General features: G+C 34.7%; 1 protein-coding gene across 4 annotated transcripts in view; it reads left to right on the forward strand.

Annotated features, from left to right (window-relative positions):
• The first annotated feature begins 6 nt into the window (after nucleotides 1-6).
• The window catches only part of Wdsub1 (WD repeat, sterile alpha motif and U-box domain containing 1), a 51518-nt gene continuing 32053 nt past the window's right edge, over nucleotides 7-19471 (forward strand). Inside the window, exons 1-5 of one of the 4 annotated variants that reach the window (XM_010606790.3) lie at nucleotides 7-147; nucleotides 2423-2844; nucleotides 4469-4653; nucleotides 13045-13137; nucleotides 15980-16073. In XM_010606790.3, coding sequence (XP_010605092.1) covers nucleotides 2447-2844; nucleotides 4469-4653; nucleotides 13045-13137; nucleotides 15980-16073 — 770 coding nt within the window. In that variant the 5' untranslated portion in view covers nucleotides 7-147; nucleotides 2423-2446. Of the gene's footprint in view, nucleotides 148-2422; nucleotides 2845-4468; nucleotides 4654-13044; nucleotides 13138-15979; nucleotides 16078-19471 lie in introns of those variants that run through there. The other 3 variants (XM_033756325.1, XM_010606791.3, XM_019204979.2) reach the window with 3 other exon arrangements.

Below are 19471 nucleotides of genomic sequence, written 5' to 3' on the forward strand. Positions count from 1 at the left end.
CCCGGGCCAGGGCTGCGCGCCTCCGCCTGACCTGAGACCTGTGGGTTCTAATCGCGCGGGACCCCGCGTGGACCTGGACGGCGGCGAAGGAGGCGGGCGTGGAAGTCCCTGCCGGGCGCGAAGTCTGGGTCCTCGCGTGCGACAGAAGTAAGTCGCGCCGTTATTTAGGGGGTGCGCAGCTCCCTTCGGTTCTGTTTGCACCAGATCAGGATGCTGTTTGCCCGGGAGCTGAGGCGGCAGTGGACCCCACACCCAGCACGCGAGCGGGCGGGCGGGCGGGCGAGAGAGCTTCTCACGAAACCGCGTCCGCGGGTCAGCATCCCGCGCTTCCGAAGGCGCGGCCTCCGGCCGCTCAGGGAGCTGAGTGCCTCCCCAGTGGAAGTCAGAGTTTGTTTGGAAAAATCACTGTGTGAGCTTGCACAGTTGTAATTAGGGAGTTCTTCGGAAAGCGCCACCTGATCGCGATTGTTTTCAGGGCAATAAAAGGCCGTAACCTACCAGATTTTCCAATGCTTGTTTGTTTAAGGCGCGCGCGGGGGCGGGGGCGGCGGCTGTGTGTGTGCTGACCTTTATGATTAAAATAAAGATAGGAAAAGCTATGCTTTTTTGGTAGAGATTCCCATAAATAAGATTAAGACAAAAGATTATGAATTGTACAAGTCAAGGTTATACCTATATCTTTAGGGCCGTTTACTGTTTGATTCTACACTATTTTTAAATTGCCATTTTAAAAAAGTTTTGGTAGCTTTATTCTCTGATTATTCCATAGTTCATATATGATGTTTAAAGGCTAGAACTTCATTGGCTATAGAAAAAATATTAAAATTTTTGCGCGCACATTAGGTATCTGACTTGCTATAGATATAGGAGTATAGGTAAAGTACCTACTTTGGAATTTATGTTCTAGGAGGGGGGACACGTAATACATATCTGATAGTGCTGGTCACTGCTAAATTGAGGATTGAAATAGCATGATGTGCTAGTCTGGAGGGTAGCATCTTCAGGTAGGGTGAGGAGGAACATTGAAACTGAGATCTGAATGAGAAATAGGGTCTCAAAAGCAGAGAGGAAGGCATTTCAGCTGCTTTATGAGACTGAAAGACCAGTTTGACTCAGGAGGCTGGAAATAAAAGGGAAGAGTTGAGGTCTGAGAAGTAGGCGAACAACAACTATGCCGTATAAGATTTGCTAAGACATGTGGAGGAACTTGGATTTGCTTTGAAATTTTACATTTGTTTTCGAGTAGTCTGGTTAAATACAACTTTTGGCATTGTTGGTTTCTTTGACTTGCTCAAAATTGCTTCCTGATCTCAAATCCTTTGTATCATTTTATTTATCACAAGGTGACAAGCTTGCTTTCAGCACATCTACTGACGTTTTGAATAGACTTTTTTGTTTTGTTCTTTAATGAGCAAATCCTACAGTTGGGTCTTGGAGGCAGAGGAAATAGCCTTAGCTCCATTCGGTGGAGGGAGCAGCTGAAACCTTACGTTAAAATAACGGAAAAACTTTGTTGTTGTTTTGTGATGTTGGGATCATCCTCCCAGAGTGCGGGAATTAAAGGCGTATGTCACCCTAACTGCCTGTGAAAAATCTTTGCGTTCAGATTAGTGGCTCTGAAATGAGGTCTTGCTGAGAATTAGTTATGGATAAGACTTCAAAGGTGAAATAAATAATGGAGGTCTGAAAATTCAACATCAAATCAGCTTGAAGTTACCTGTCAGGGTTCTTTGTCAGGAGTGTGGAACTTTATTGGATGGCAGTGGTGGCTGTGATCATCATCAGAGGTCATAACCTTGTAAATGTTTTTTATAAGTACATTTTTGCAGTACGTAAGGCATCTATTCATTGTGGGGAGTGTGCTGACTACATACACAGTAATTGGTTTTACTTCCTCCCCTCTTCATCACTCCCTAGGCCCTATTCAGTCCCCAAACGATCTACCTCGCTGTTTTCCTGTAACCTTTTATTTTGCACTTTAGATTGTTTATACTTTGGGTTTATATTACAGAGAAACCATGTGATAGTTGATTCTCTGTCAGGTTTTTTTCATTTAGCGTTATCTCAAGGTGCATCCATTTTTCTACAGATGACGCAGACGTACCCTTTATGGCTGAGAGTAGTCTGTTGGTTTTCTTTATCCCTTTATCTGTTGCTGGGCGTACAGGCTGCTTCCAAGATTTATTGTGAGCTATAAATGTGTGCATGCATGTATCACTGTAATGTCTTCCAGGAAGAATCTTGTAACTGTTTTATGTCTCCGGATTATCCTTATCCCAGGTTATAGATTGTCCTTTAAAAATATTAATGTAGGTGCTTTCTTTGATCAGGTTCTTAAATTGATTTTGGCTCTTTGACATGGGTTTGAGTTGCATTTATGATTCCTAAAATGACATAACCTTTCCCAATTTAAACCTTGCAGGCTCTTTTACTTCAAATAAAGAACATGGTGAAATTAATTCACACATTAGCTGATCATAGTGATGATGTCAATTGCTGTGCATTCTCTTCTTCCCTGTTGGCTACTTGCTCCTTGGACAAAACAATTCGCCTGTACACCCTAAGTGACTTCACTGAACTTCCGTACTCTCCACTGAAATTCCACACCTATGCTGTCCACTGCTGCTGTTTCTCTCCTTCAGGACATATTTTGGCATCATGTTCCACAGACGGTACCACCGTCCTGTGGAGTACTCACAATGGACAGACCTTGGCGGTGATGGAACAGCCCGGGGGTAGCCCCGTGAGAGTTTGCCGGTTTTCGCCAGACTCCTCTTGTTTGGCATCTGGAGCAGCTGATGGAACTGTTGTTTTGTGGAATGCACAATCACACAAGTTGTATAGGTATGAGTGTTTAAATTTCATCTGTATTTAATCCTCTTAACAAGTTCTACTAAAGAAATAAAAAAAGCCAAATATTCTGATGATCTTAGAAAGCAGGTAGTTTGCAGATAGGACAAGTAAAAGTATTGACTTGTCTTCTTAAGGTCAAAAAAGTAGATTTTTTAATATGATTCCTGTAGTAGAGTTCCTTGGCTTTGAGAGAGTTTTGAATTTTCAGTCTTTTTTAGTCTTGTTAGGCTTTTATTGACTAACTGAGAGTTAAGCAAAGAAAGCAAATAGTCTTTTGAATAAGGTTCAGAAATGTTAGGCTTATTTTTGTCACTCATAGCTCAGGTGTTCTCGGTAATAACATCATGTAGTGTTAAGACCCACTGAAGAGATGCATCTGTTTTCCTGACTAGGGCTCTTGCTTTGTGAACAAGCAGCCTAGAAGAAGAAACTTTATTATTGGTATAGTGGTGTTTGGTCATTTATATCTGAAAAAACTTACCTGAAAAACTCAGAAAAAATATACCAATTAATTTACATTGATAATATTTTTCTGAAACTTACCAAAATTAAAACCATAAACTTATTTGTATTTACTGTGGTAAACTACACATAACATTTACCATTTTAATAATTTACACTTAAATGTTACCAATTAAAATATAGCTGGGTGTGGTGGCTCATGCCCCCATAATCCCAACACTCAGGAGGCTGAGGCAAGCCTGAACTACATAGTGAGATACTCTCAAAAAATAAATAAAATAAAATGTTTAAATGTCTAGTATTTCTGCCCCCGCCTCTAATCATCACTCAGAACACCAATGCCAGCCAGTCAGCAACTGTTGTTCATTTAAGTTAGGTTGAAGCAGAGGGTATGTTTTAAGTGGTATTAATATGTATTTGGCTTAACAAGAAAGCACAGAAAGAATAAAATTGTCTTTATGTGGCTGAAATCCAAATGTCAGCTAAAGGAATCTTCTTTTTCACTTATCAGGTGATGACTTCTGCCTTTATAAGCCTAACCTCATAATGTATATAATTAACATGCACTCATTTTTGGGTTCTTACCAATTTAGTTTTCCTAATTGAGAAAATAATGATGTCAGCACAGTGCTTCCCTCCCTCCTCAAGATAATTTGTAAATTGTTCACAACATTTTCTTCTCAGAGAGAATTTTCATTTGAAGATGAGATGAAAGATCTTACTATTGCACCGGTGATTTTGATGCAGAAGTTGAAAATGCTTTTGACCTCAGTAACATGTTTTTCAAGAAAAATAGTTTTCTATTGTCTTTTTAAAAAAGGATGGCTATAGTTTTTGTTGCTTATCATTGCTCTTTTGTTTTGTTTTTTTAAGTTTTGTAGACTAACGTGTTCAAACTGACTTGCCATATGGACTTTGGTTCAAATCCTTGCATTTTAGGCTAAAACATTAAGGTGTTTAAATCCTTTCTTAATTTTAGAAAGCATGCCTCAATTTAGAGCATATGAATGATATTTTTGTAGGTGTCATTTGTCTTTTTTCTGTAGTTCTGTGATAGCCATTTGCCCTTTTTTACTATTTCAAACTGATATTATTGATTGTAATATAAAAGATGCTCTGAAATAAAAATCTCCCTTTTTTGCTTTTGTTTCAGATGTGGTAGTGTTAAGGATGGCTCCTTGGTGGCCTGTGCATTTTCTCCTAATGGAAACCTCTTTGTCACTGGCTCCTCCTGTGGAGATTTAACAGTGTGGGATGATAAAATGAGATGTCTGCATAGCGAAAAAGCACATGACCTCGGAATTACTTGCTGCGATTTTTCTTCACAGCCAGTTTCTGGTTAGTTATTGTAGTTTTTTAAGCATTAGAAATTCCCATTTTCACTTGAATGTAACTTCTTGTCCTTTTATTCATTTTGGTTTTACTAATGAATTGAAAGGCTCTCAATTCATTGCTTTTTATGGAATCATCTTTTCTTTCTTTTAGATCAAAATGAAGTCATGAGAAATACAAGAGAAAATTATTTTTTATATATAAGGGGTAATTCAACTTGGTACAATAGGTTGATTGCTTGACTATGGGAATTTAGAAGATTTGACTTAGTCTTTCTGTGATTTTTAAATATACTGGTATTCAAATGGAAATGTGAAATTAAAAATTTGCAAAGAGAAGTTACATTTCTACTTACTAATTTAATCTTCCAGAAGCAAACTTTATAAAATAATATGTTTAAATAGTTTAAATAGTTTAAAAGGCAGTTTTCCTTTTCTAGTTTCAAATGATAAGCTCTTGAGTCTTATGGCTAGATTAATGTTGTTTATAGCAGTGTGGTGAGAATCTTATAGGTAAATTTAAAATGTTTAGTAAATAGAATTAATTTTAACAATATATAATTTTAATAATTATCCAGTATCTTTAATGTCACTTGAATAACTGAATATCAGTAGAAAATATCAATAAACTATTTTTCCTTTTTTGGTGAATTTTTTAAGAAAGGGTCTTGCCTCAAACTTGTGATCCTTCTGCCATGGACTGGGATTCTAGGCATAAGACACCATGCTAAGCTCTATTTTTCCTTTTTTTATACTAAGTCTTTAAAAATCTGATGTGTATATTATAGCACATTTTCTATAAAATGGAAAAGTACTCAGCCATAAAGAATGAGATATTAGATTCATTCATAGGAAAATGGGTACATATTGAGGATATACTCCTAAGTGAAATAAATAAGTCACACATGTGTAAATACCAAGTAGTTTCTCTGGTCTGAACAAACTATAATAGTACATAAGATCCTAATGAGATAATTGACAATGTGAAATAGGAAGAAAAGGGCTAAAGGTGTAGGGAAAGTGGGAAGGGTAGGGGAAAGGTAATAAGGGAAAGAAACAAATAGGAGAAAATAAAAAATGGAAATAAAATGTTTGTAAATGGGGAGGGGGGGAGGGGAGGAGGGGTGAAGGGAGGGCAGGGACAAGGGGAAAAAATGCGAATCAAGACCTGTCATGTAAAGGTACAAGATCCCAATGGTGAATGAAACTGTACCCAATACTTAAAATGTACCATTAAACTCAATGAGAAAAAAAAATACATAGCCCATTTCAATACAGAACAACTACATTTCAGGTGTTCAGTGCCCATATATGGGTAGTCATGACTTTATTGGATAACACAGGTCCAGATAGTCAACAGGATGGTTTAAGCCTTCTCCTATTTCCCAAACATTGATGGCTGATATGATAAAAGTAAAGTAAAATCCTAAATCCAAAAGGCAAACCCTATATGTACCTTGCATATTCCATTTCACCCTAATTTCAAATAATTTTTTTTTTTTGGCTTCCTGCATTTTTTAGCCATAGTAGCTTACTTTCATTCTTCAGTTTTCCTAAGATTTTTCCAAGGGTTTAATATGTGGATCCTTTACCTGCTTCATTCCTTAGTAATTCTTTAGACTTTGGTTATAAAATCACTTTATATGTCTGTTCTTCATTTTTTTTCATTAAATTTGTTGGTACCTTTTTAAGTATACATACAGTTACATTCATGATTGGGATCTTGCACCTTTACATGACAGATCTTGGTTCTCATTTTTTGCCCATACCCCTGCCCTCCCTTTACCTCCTCCAGCCTCCCCTATTTACAAAGACTTTGTTTCCATTTTTTCCTTTTCTCATATTTTTTTTCTTTTCCCTTACTTCCTTTCCCCTACCCTTCCCACTTCTACACATTTAGCCCTTTTCTTCCTATTTCACATTACCAGTTATACAATTTGGATCTTATTTACGCTTTTAGTTTTTCATACCAGAGAAATGATTCGCTATTTACACATATGTGTCTTATTTATTTCACTTAAGAGTATGGCCTCAATGTGCATCCATTTTCCTAAGAATGACTCTAGTTTCTCATTCTTTATGGCTGAGTAGTATTCCATTTTATAGAAAAACCACATCTTTATCCAGTCTCCAACTGATGGGCAGTTGGGCTGTTTCCAAGTTTTGGCTATTACAAACTGTGCCGCTATAAACATGGGTACACATATATCACTGTGATATGATTCTTTTAATTCTTTTGGAAAGATACTCAGCAGGGGAATAGCTGGGTCAAATGGAACCTCTAATCCTAGTTCTTTGAGGTATCTCCATATTGATTTCCACAGTGGTTGTACCAGTCTACACTCCCACCAACAGTGGAGAAGGGTTCCTTTCTCCCCACAAACCTGCTAACATTTGTTATTGGCTGATTTCTTGACAGCAGCCATTCTTTGTGGGGTGAGGTGGAATCTCATTGTTGTTGTCATCTGCATCTCTCGAATGACCAGTGATGTTGAACATTTTTTCATGTTTATTTGCTGCTTTTACTTGTTTGTCTGAGAAACATCTATTCATTTCAGATTCTCATTTTTTGAATTGGATCTTTATATTTGGGAGGCCTGACTTTTTTGAATTCTTTATACATTCTAGATAATAGTCCTTTGTCTGAGGAGCAGCTGGTAAAAATTTTTTCCCACATTGTGGGTTGTCTTTTAGCTCTGTTGGTGGTTTCTTTTGCTGTGCAGAAGCTTTTTAATAAAATGTGATCCCAGCTGTAGATTCTTTGTGCTGGTTCCTGTGCTACTGAAGATTTATTCATAAAGTCTTTTCCTATGCCAATGTCTTCAACAGTTTTGCCTAATTTATCTTCCAGAAAGTTTAGTGTTTTGTTTTAATATTTAGATCTACTTGGCTTTTAGTTTAGTGCATGGTGAAAGATAAAGGGTCTAGTTTTAATTTTTGGCAGGTTGAAATCCAGTTTTTCCAACACCATTTATTAAAGAGACTATCTTTCCTTCACTGAGGATAGTTGGCTCCTTTGTCAAAGACGAGGTAGCTGAGTACATCTGGAGTCGTTTCTGTATTTTCCAATGTATTCCACTGATCCTCAGGTCTTTTTCTTTTCCAATACCATGCAATTTTTATCACAGTGGCTTTGTAGTATAGTTTCAAGTTGGGGATTGTGATACCCCATCATGTCTCTGTTGACTAGAATCGTTTTTGCTATTCTAGGTCATTTCTTATTCCATGTGAATTTTTGGATTATTTTCTCTAGTTCTGTGAAATATACTGTGGGAATTTCAATCAGGATTGCATTGACTCTGTATAGCAGTTTTGGTAGTATGGCTGTTTTCACTATGTTGATTCTTCCTACCCAGGAGCAGGGGATATCTTTCCTTTTTCTAATATCCTCTTTAGTCTCTTTTTTTCAGAGTGCTGTAGTTTTCAGTGCAGAGATCTTTTGCTTCCTTCATTAGATTGATTCCTAGATACTTCATTTTTTTGAATGTTACTATGAAAGGAATTATTTCCCTAATTTCTCTCTCACTGAGTCTGTTATTTGTGTACAAGAAGGCTATTGATTTTTGAGTGTTGACTTTGTATCCAGCTACTCTGCTGAAAGTGTCAATTAAGTCTAGAAGTCTTTTGGCAGAGTGTTTTGGGTCTTCTATGTAGAGTATCATATTGTCAGCAAATAATGACAGTTTAGCTTCTTCCTTTCCTATCTTTGTGGCTTTAATTTATTTCTCATGTCTAATTGCTGTGGCTAATGTTTTCAGAACCCTATTGAACAAGAGGGGTGATAATGAACTTCCTTGTCTTGTTCCTGATTTTAGCATGAAGGTTTTCACTTTTGGGCCATTTCATATGATGTTGGCTGTTGGTTTTTCATAGATAGCCTTTATTAAGTTGAGATAAAGACTATCCCAATTTTCTGTAGCGTTTTTATCATGAATGGGTGTTGAATTTTGTCAAATACTTTTTCTATAATCTATTGAGATGATCATATGGTTTTTGTCCTTGACTCTGTTAATATAGTGTATTCCAATTATTGATTTATGTATGTTGAACCATCGTTGCATCCCTGGGATAAATCCGATTTGGTCAGAATTTATGATCTTCTTGATGACCCTCTGTATTCTGTTTGCCAGTATCTTATTGAGGAATTTGTATCCATGTTCATTAAGGAGATTGGCCTGTAGTTCTCTTTTTTGGTTGGGTCTTTCCCTGGTTTTGAAATCAAAGTAATACTTGCTTCCAGGAATGAATTTGGAAGTATTGCTTCCCTTTCAGTTTCATTGAAGAGTTTAAAGAGTAGTGGCAGCAGTTCTTCTCTAAATGTCTTATAGAATTCAGCAGTGAAACCATCAGGTCCTGGGCTTTTCTTAGTTGGTAAATTTCTAATTACATTTTCAATTTCACTGATTGTATTTGGGGTGTTTAGAATTTTTATATCTTCTTTGTTCAACTTTGTTAATTCATAATTATCAAGAAATTTGTCCATTTCTTCTGTGTGTTCCATTTTATTAGAGTACAGGTTCTCAAAGCAGGTATTGATGATCCTCTGGATTTCTGCTGGATCTGTTGTGACTTCACATTTTTCATTCCTAATCGCATGGATCTGAACCTTTTCTTTTTTTGATAAGGTTGGCTAAGGGTTTATCGATTTCATTGATTTTTTTTTTTGTATTGTTCTCTTAGTTTCCACTGCATTGAGTTCTGCTCTCATCTTCATAATTTCCTCCATTGTATGAGCTTTGGGTTTTTCTTGCTCTTCTTTTTCTAGGAGACTGTTTCCTCATTAGGTTGTTTATTTAAACTCACTCTGTTTTCCTATTGTAGGCATTCACTGCTATGAATTTTCCACATAGAACTGCTTTCATTGTGTGCCATAGATTCCTGTATGTTGTATTGGCATTATCATTTAATTGTAGAAACTGTCTAATTTCTTAATTTCTTCTGTGACCCATTGATTGTTCAGGAGTGTGTTATTCAATTTCCATATGTTTGTGAAGGTCTAGCTGTTTCTTATGCTGTTGATCTCCAGCTTAATTGCACTGTGGTCTGATAATATACATGGAATAGCTTCAGTTCCTTTGCATTTATTTAAACATATTCTGTGAGCTAGTATGACCTGTGTGCAGCTGAAAATAATGTTTGTTCTGATTTTGTTGGGTGGAACACTCTGTAGATGTCTGTTAAGTCCATTTATTCAAAAGCTTGGTTCAGTTCTAGTATTTAGTTGTTGAATTTTTTTGTATAGATGATCTATTTGTGATAGTGAGGTATTTAGGTCCCCCACTACAATTGTATTAGTGCTTATTTGGTTTTTCATGTCCCTTAATATTTGTTTTATATAGTTGAGGGCATTAGTATTTGGTGCATATATATTTATGATTGTCATCTCTTCCTCTTGTATTGTTTCCTTTACAAGAATATAGTGGCCTTCTTTTGTCTTAGTTAATTTTAGTTTGAAATTATTCTTCATTTTGATAACATCTTTTATTTGTACTCTTTGTCTTTGATAGACTTTACATAAGTGTCACAGTTTTTAGTTATATATTTCATTACATAGATTTTTTTTTTTTTTTTTGAGATGGGTTCTTGCTATGTGGTCCAAGCTGGCCTTGAATTCTTACATTCAAGTAGTTCTCTGGCCTCAGCTGCCTGTGTAGCTGGGGTTACAGGCCTTGCTGTCATGCCCAGCTTTCTAAAGGGATAATGTCTCATGATGTTTTTCTTATTAGGTTGTAAGCTCCATGCAGGCATGACCTGGGTCTGTTTTTATCACACTGCCTAGCACAGATAGTATGCCTTATACGTAGATAAAAATTCATGTACCTACTATATAAATCAAATACCATATATTGAATGAAGATTGGTGAGCTGGATTTCTTTTAGTGATTTGCTGAAATTTTTAATTATTTTTAGTTTTTGTAGTGCTGAGGATTGAGTCCAGCAGCCATTCTACACCCCTGAGTACAGCCCCAGCTCTTTGTATGTTTTATTTGAGACAAAAATCTAAGTTACCTAGGCTGGCCTTGAATTTGCAATCCTCCTGGCTAACTGGGATTACAGGTGTGTCCCTGGCTAATTTTTTAACCTTTTAACATTTTATAGAAGATTAATCAGTTTCCTTTTCATGAACCCATTCTCTGTTAAACTCCTTTCTAATTAATTAAGCAATTAATTTTTTAATATAGTGTGCTTTTTATTGTACAAAGAATAGGTTGTAATGGACAAGAACTATTTCTTCCATTTCTGTGGTACTTTGTCCATATCAGTGAATCTTCGATGAATTATAAAAACATAGGGACATTTCGGTTTCTGTTTTTATTTTAAAGGATATGGAAGCAGATTTTGAGTGACAGTACCATTATTGTATTAGTTAATATTAGAATAAAACTATGGGCAGCATATGGATTCAGGAAAGGTTTACTAAACCAGAAAGAAGTTCTGAAGTAATACACAGATCCACCCCTACCCTGCCTATAAGGGATTTCAAAGTAAGTCTTTCTCTCAGTATCATTTTAAGCCCTGTCTTTTTTTTTTTTTTTTAGCTCTTCTGTTGTACTAATTTTATATGTAAGTTCTCCATAACAGGTTAATACATACTTCAAAAGTGGTTATTACAAAAATTTGTGAGAACTATACTTGTATAAAAGATGAAGTATATGTTTTAATTAGTTGTGTAATTTAGTATTTGATAATATCTATAAATATTTGATATTAATGCCTCAGGCATGTGACATTTTGCTCAAATAAGGAAAAATAATTTCATTTGCATCTGAGGATAAGTAGTCACTCCAGCTTTTAAATGGTAATAAAGTGTGGTTTAGGTTATTACAATTTAAATATTTTTCCTAAAGGAAATATATGTAAATAATTAAATATTGAGCATAGGCACACTTTAAGCTTCATAATTTCCCATTGCCCTAACTAAATTCTCACTATTTAAAGCAGTGTCATAATTCACTACAGGGACCTTGTTAGTCCAAAAAACAATGAAAATATAGCTTTTTCTAAACAGATCCAACACTTAAATAGCTTACTTCATTTACTAAGTAAAGTGTTTTTACCTTAAAAGCCTAAAGATTATCAGAAATTGCTTGTAATCATCAAGACCTCTCTTGAGAAAGGTTGTATTTTGTCTGAACCTGTGCTGCCAAAAACGAAATGCTGGTCAGATGTAGTGGTGTATACATCTGTAGTGCCAGCCACTGGTGGAGAGAGGGCGCTAAAGCAAGAGGATCGCAAGTCCAAGCCCAGTTTGAACAATGAAATGCACCCTGGCTGAATAAAGGAGTTGAGGATGTGGCCTTGTGGTAGAATGCTTGCTTAGCATGTGGAAGTCTGGGTTCAATCCTGGCACTGTAAAACAAAACAAAATCGAAATGCCCCTGAAATGTGGAAGTCTCAATGGAGTTAACAAAACCTTTAATGAAATGGAAGTATATTTGTTATGTTCATAAAATATATGTTTTTTGTTTGTTTGGTCCCAGGGATCAAACTCAGGACCTTATGCTTATGAGGCAACATAACTGAGCTAAATCCCCAACCCAAATAATATATATTTTTAATGTGAGAGCATATGTAGATAAAAATTTATACACCTAGCTTATAAATACCATGTATTGAATATTGGTAAAAACCAGAGTACAGTCTTAAGATGGATGTTAGGTTTAATTATGCTTGACTTCCTATGAATGCCAAAACCCTCTCTGATGAAACTGCGTCTATGATATGAGGGGGAACTTGTGTAAGATCGAGTTGGGGCTGTTGATACTTATATTACCCACAAGTATTTAGGGACTTAATAATAGCTGTATAATGATATACTGAAATTCTCTAGAATGTTTAAGCTAGTGGCTTTTTGAAATGGTACGTTTTTATTATTTTCCTTAAATTGTTTAATATTTTTCACCAAATGAGCTGAATTGATGTTATTTTGGATTTATGTCATTTCAGTCTATTTATTAAATCAGAAAAAAACTGCCACTATTCCATGTGAATTATAGAACAGTGTTTTAAGAAACTGATGTATCAGAAAATATTTAAGTTTTGAATGATTAACTTTTTAATGTTCTTATTGTAACTGACACTTTTTTCCCAGTTTTGCCCACCAAGTGATAGCCTGTAAAATTGAGTTGGAGGATGCCCCATTTTAATGGCTCAATATTGGCTATTTCAACTTTGAGTTAAAGGCATTTTATTATAGCACATTCAAGTCTAAAGTTATATTCCTTATAGTACTTTGTATAAAAGAAATTCTTTAATCAATGTTTCATTAGATGGTATAGATTAATATTGTTAATATAGTTTAAATGAATAGCATTAATATCTCAGTATAAGAAACTGATATTTTTTAGTTTAATGTTTTATCAATTCTCTGTACTTATTTAACAAATTACTGTTTTAGGTGGAGAACAAGGTCTTCAGTTTTTTCGATTGGCCTCATGTGGTCAGGATTGCCAAGTCAAAATTTGGGTTGTTTCTTTTACCCATGTCCTAGGTATGTTTTTGATGAGTACACCTCTAAAATTATTTATGATTTGTATAAAATTTGTTTAATATTTTTACTCAAGATACTCTGATATCTGAAAATGTTGTAAAAATGTTTTAAGAAACTTTTAATCAAAATAATGCATACAGGTTAGAACTGACACTTCTGATTTTAAACTTACCCCTACTGATTGATACCACACACATTCCTACCCACCAGAGGTAACCACTTTGCACTGGTTTTCAACTCTTGTGGTGGCTTTCGGAGTTTCTGGAAATGCAGTTTTACTACTATTTTTTTTTTTTTATGTATTCAGGATAGTTACTATTTTATATACTTTGTGAGTCCTTTCCCCATATGTTGTCGTGTTTTGACTTTTAGTCAGGAAGTTTATGTTGTGATTGTGGATGTAACTCAGTGGAAGAGGGCTTATCTATTTTATATGATGGTCTGGGTTCAATCCTCGGCACCACAAATAAGAACAGCAATGAAACAAATGTATATTATTTGGTTTTGGATTGTGGCATTCCTTTATGTTGTATCGTTAATGATTCCTTCTCTGCTGTCCTCTGTTTTATAACTCCCATTAGTTCAATGTTAAATATCCTGAATTAATTCTTTATGTCTCTCCCCATTTCAATCTAATTTGTTAAAAAAATTCCTCAGTTTTTTACTTTAAGCTTTTATTTGAAAGTTTTAATCATCATATTTTAAGTCCCCCTTTATTTCCTGATCATCTCTGTTACCTCCGGGGGCTGTTTTTTTTTTCTTTTTGTTACTCTGATCTTACTCATATTACCTTCTTCAAGTGTCTTGGGGTCCTTAGTGTTTTATTTACACTTACTAATTGGATAATAAGATGGTCAGAAACTCTGCCTATGGATATTCCATTGTTGCTGGCTTCACTTTAGGATGAGTGTGTAATTGTTTCTTCTAAGAGAAGGGTTGGGGGCAAAGGGTATGGAGGTCTTTGTGGCCCTAGAGCTCCTTATGCAAATATTATTTTATCTTAGAAAGTTTATCTGGAGATAAGTACCTGGCTTTTATGTGGCATAATATGTAATGGGATCAGGAAGGGATTGAATGAAGGTAGACTCTGAATGTTCTACACACAGACTTAATTAGTTTCTACTTCCAGGGTAATGTCCTTCTCGCTGATTTTTGTTTTTCCTGGCTGTTGATAATTCTATATTTTGGATTTTCTAGGACAGAATAACTTTCTTCTTTCCACATCTCCCTTCCTTTGTATCTTAGACTTTTATTCCTCTATATGGTCTCATCATTTAATCTTCTTCCTGCTTTCCCATTTCTCTTTATTCATGTTTATTTATGTTTTTATTCATTCATTATCATTTTAAGGGGGACTTTGAAATTTTGTGGTCAACTGAGCTTCAGATTCCTCACTCAGCAGGGTTTAATTCCATCACAAACTATGTTTCTATCATTCATAGTTACAAGAGAGTATAGAGAAGAGCCCATCATCCTGAAAGAAATACATCCCTTTTGTGGTGAAAACTATTCGTTTACTGCCTATTAGTTTGCCTGTAGTAATGTTTTTTTGTTGTTGTTGTTTTTTGTTTGTTTTGTTTTTTTGGTACTGGGGATGGAACTCTGGACCTTGCGCTTGTGAGGCAGGCGCAGTGCCACTGAACTAAAAAATCCCAGCCCTGTAGTAATCATTTTGTTATGTCATGCTGGTGAGAATGAGAGTTCCTTTATTTCTCTGGTTTATCCGGCTCTTCTTTTTGTCTTTCTTTACCATAAACAAAATTTTGATTTAAGAAATGATAAGTGTATATATTTTCTGTAAAATATTTTTACACTGACATTTTAAAAATACATAACTGTTTATAAATGTGCGGCTAAAGCCTTTTTGTGAAGCATTTGTCGTGGTCTGTACCTTGTTTTAATTGCTTATTTGTAGGCAGTAGAGATATGGGTCATATTCTTGAGAACATAAATTATTCATGTGGTCGTATTGCCAGTTCTGTAGTCTTTGTTTCACAGCTTAATATTTTTGCTTTGATTGTTACAAAGAAAGGCCTTTGAAATTCACCACCGTACTTCACATTTAGTGCTCATATCTGCTCTCCCAGGTAGTAATATTTTTTTCCTTTTTTGAGCTTAAAATTTTTACCTGCTGTCAAAGCTTTTTTGTTATTGTTGTTTAGTTAAATACTTGCTATCTTCTTTAGGAGACTATCATTTCAGAAAAGGTTTTGTGTCTGCTAGGGATTTCATTGATTTCTTTGTCTCTCCTAGGCTAGTTTCTTATAGGTTTTATAGGTTTTTATAGGTTGTCACTAAAACATTAAGTTTCTGTAGTGTACCTTTAAGAGACTTGTGATGTTTATTTTCAGCAATTGTAGAAAGCATAAAAAGCATTTTAGTGTTACCATACTTTGTAAGTATGTGTTATATATTGAAATTATAATATATGTAAATTGTCATTGATCTAATTCACAGAATGAGAAAATGTTTGCTAATGTCAGATATTTCAAAATATAAGCATTTTATTTTTAGTCTGTTGGATAATTAGCATGTTTTCTTTTTAACAGACACTGAAATGTTTGTGGTGTAGTTGAAATGTTTAAAGTGATTTGGTAGCTATAAATTACCCCATCTAGCCTTTACTGAGCACATCATTTTTAATCTCTTTTTAAGCTTTCAAACTGTTTAATTGCACTACATTGGAATTGTATGTATAAATACCTGAGGTGCATGAGGATTTCAAATTTTTGTCCCTTAGGCACCCAAAGATTACTTATTTAATAAGTAAAATAGTGTTGAGTTAGAAATGAATTTCAAGCATGGTAAGCTTGCTAATTTTTTTTCACCTTGTTAATTGCAGGTTTTGAATTAAAGTATAAAAGTACTTTGAGTGGGCACTGTGCACCTGTTCTTACTTGTGCTTTTTCCCATGATGGGCAGATGCTAGTCTCAGGGTAAGTTGTTTAATTTTCTTAAGCCATTTTGATATGAAATACAACAGACAAACATAAAATTATATAAAATTTAAAGAATAGCTTGATGAGTTACTATGATGCAAACTTGTTGACCTCAGGTCAAAAAGTACTGGTTGTGACCCAGAAGCCCTTTCCTTCCTGTGTATCTTTCTGGTGGCACACTTCAGGGTATATGCAGTACTGTACTTTTCTTTTAAACTGATTTAAACCAAATCATATAATGGGAATTATTTTGTGTCTGTCCTTCTTTACTTAACTTTATGGTGTGACATTCATTCATATTACTGCATTTAACTGTGGTTCATTGACTTTCATTGCTGTGTAATATTCCATTGTAGTGTATATACCATAATATTCACTTTAATGAATGCCTATATGGATTATTTCCAGGTTAGAAGCATAATAATAATAATAATTATTATTATATGAATATATTGCATCTCCCAAATACATAGGAATGGAATTGTTGGATCATAGATTGCATAACATGAAACCGCTTCCAAGAGATTGAACAATTGATACTACTAAAGCCATGTTGTTTTATATTCTAAATGAGACTCAGATTGTGTTTCTTTTAAATTTTAGCCATTCCAGTGAGTGTAATGTTACCTTTCTGTGGATTTTATTTATATTTCGTCAAAACGATGAGGTTGGAACTTCCTTAAATTTATAGAATATGTGTATTTCCTTTTTTATGAAGTGCTTGTCCATGTCTCTTGCTTATTTTTCTTCTATGTTTTCTTTTTCTTATTGACTTCTTGTTATATGTGTGTATGATATGTGTATTTTGACGTGTGAGTCATGCTTGTTATATGTGTTGCAAATATCATTTCCCACCCTCTAGATTTGCCTTGTCAAAGTTCATAATATTAATGCAGTTTCATTGTGTTCTGAGGTCATATTTTCCTGTGTTATTTTCTAAAACCTTGTTTTGAATTTCACAGATTGATTTATGTGTATGAGGTACAATAGGAATCCATTTTCATCTCTTTCAATATCCATTTATCGTAACACCATTTATTGAAAAGCCATCTTTTCACCACCATTTTACTCTGCTCCCTTGTCAGAATGTGCGGGTCTGGTTCTCAACCTGTTATTTTTGTGTTTATCTTTACTCTAATACCATTCTGTTTTTAAAGAGTTCATATTCTAGTAATTCCTAGCTCCTGACACTTCCATATAAATTTTAGAATCTCCACAAGTTGTATCCACACATACAAGGCTATTTAGATATTGGTTAGAATTGTATAGAGTTTGATGAGTTGACATTTGGGGGGAGAGTTGACATTTTTATGATTCTGAATCTTCTAATCTATAAATGTGACATATTTCTCCTGTTTTTGTTTTTTAATTTCTCTCAGCATTTGTCTCCTGTGTAGAAGTCCTGCTTACCTTTTATTAGACTTACTTGCAGGCAGTTTTTGTTGCTGTTGTTGCCATTATGAAAGTTATGACCGATATAAGAAAATGTATATGGAAATGGGATGGATTTATCTATAAATTTTCTTATTTTTGACTTTCTGTGTACAAAAATCATTTGTAGTATAATAGTTTTGTTTCTTCCTTTCTACTTTTTGCAGCTTTGATATCTTCTATGCCTCACTGAATTGGTTAGTATTACTGTGGCAGTGGATATAATGATAACAAGCATCTTTGTGTGATTCATTATTGTAAAGAGGATCATATTATTAAAAATAATCACTGCAGGTTTTGGGGAGATAAGCCTTATTAGCTCTACTGTTTCTCTGAGGTTCACCTCATCGCCCTGCTTTTGGACTGGGGTTTGGACTCAGGGACTTCACACTGACCTATGTCCTCAAAACTTTTATTTTTGTTTTTCATTTTAAGGCAGGATCTTGCTAAATTGCAAAGTTTCCTGAGCTGGGCTTGAACTTATGGTTCTTTTGCCTCAGCCTTTTAGAGGGCTGAGATTATAGAACTGTACCACTCTGCTAGTTTTTTAATCATAAATATGTGTTATGTTAAATTAGATGACTATTCCTGCACCTTTTGAGATGGTCATATAATTTTTCTCTGTTACTCTGTTAAGGTGGTGAAGTACTTTTATTTTCAAATGTTGAATCAGTCTTGCTTTTTTGCAAGACATTGTTTTAGTATCTGTAGAGAAGTTAGCTTCAATATATTTGAGTGAGTATAATTCATTTTTTTTCCTCTGTTTGCTCGTACCACTTTCTGTTTGGTTTTCTGTACATTGTTGAAGATGTGTGTGACTTTCTTTTTATTTAATTTTCTAGGAAGTATTTGAGCCTCTTAAATCTGTGGGATAAATACTTCATCAATTTTGGAAAATTTTTATTCTTTCTTCATATTATACATTGATCCCTTTCTCTCCTCCAGTTCTGGGACTTTAGTTAAATGCAAATTATACCATCTCACTGGGAACTTTATGTTTCCCATCCTCTTTTTTTATATATTTCATCCTGTTTCCTTTTTTCTTTATGCTTCATTCTTGATGGTTTCCCTTTTACAAATTCTGTCTCCAGTTAGTATACTATTGTTAATAAGTAGTCATTGAGTTCAAAATCTTACTTCTTTTACTTTTTGATCCTAGAATTTCTAGTTGGCTGCTTTTTTCAAGCTCCCTGTCCATTTTTATGTTTTCCTTTTACCTGTTGAAATTCCGTTTTTCAGTTTTATTGTTAAAGTAGTTGGTTTGGGACCCACTAACATGAATCAATTACTTTATACCCTTCTCTTGAATAGTTTTATACATTTTCACTTTCTAATTTTCTAAAACTTACCTGTGTTATCACAGGCCATAGCATTGCAACCCCCATTCATTCCTGGTCATACCAGTTTAGATTCCACTTAAAATGTCTTCAGTAAGACTGATGGTTCTTTTCTGCATATACTATTGCCATTCTTATAGATGTGGCTCATTCATCTCCAAAGATGAATATTGTTTATCATTAAAAAACATAAGTCTCATTTGACCTAGAATTTAAGTCAGTGGAAAGTTCAGACATATAAAGTTGGATTTCCTTCTGTTGTTCTGGAGACAGGTTATATACAAAGTAATTATCTATAATTCACCTGTTCATGGCTCTCTTACATACTAAGGTCTCTGTCAGTTGCAACTGGGTATTTTATAAAAGGAAGTACAAGACACTGCTTGTGGTCCAGAAGGAATTTTAACTTTATTTGCTCATAGTTGATGTTCATTGTGATAAGTGAGTAACACTGATACTTCCTGACTTTCTTTTTTTTTTTTTTTTTTTTTTTTTTTTTTTTTTTTTGTACCAGGGATCAAACTCAGGACTTTGCACTTGCAAGGCAGGCAGCAGAACCACTGAGCTAAATCCCAGCCCTGTCTTACCTTTTTAAAACTTCTTTATTAAAGTCAATCAAGAAATTGC

This window comes from Fukomys damarensis, unplaced genomic scaffold, assembly GCF_012274545.1.
Source record: "Fukomys damarensis isolate Sample0158 unplaced genomic scaffold, DMR_v1.0_HiC HiC_scaffold_26, whole genome shotgun sequence".
NCBI classification, from domain to species: domain Eukaryota; kingdom Metazoa; phylum Chordata; class Mammalia; order Rodentia; family Bathyergidae; genus Fukomys; species Fukomys damarensis.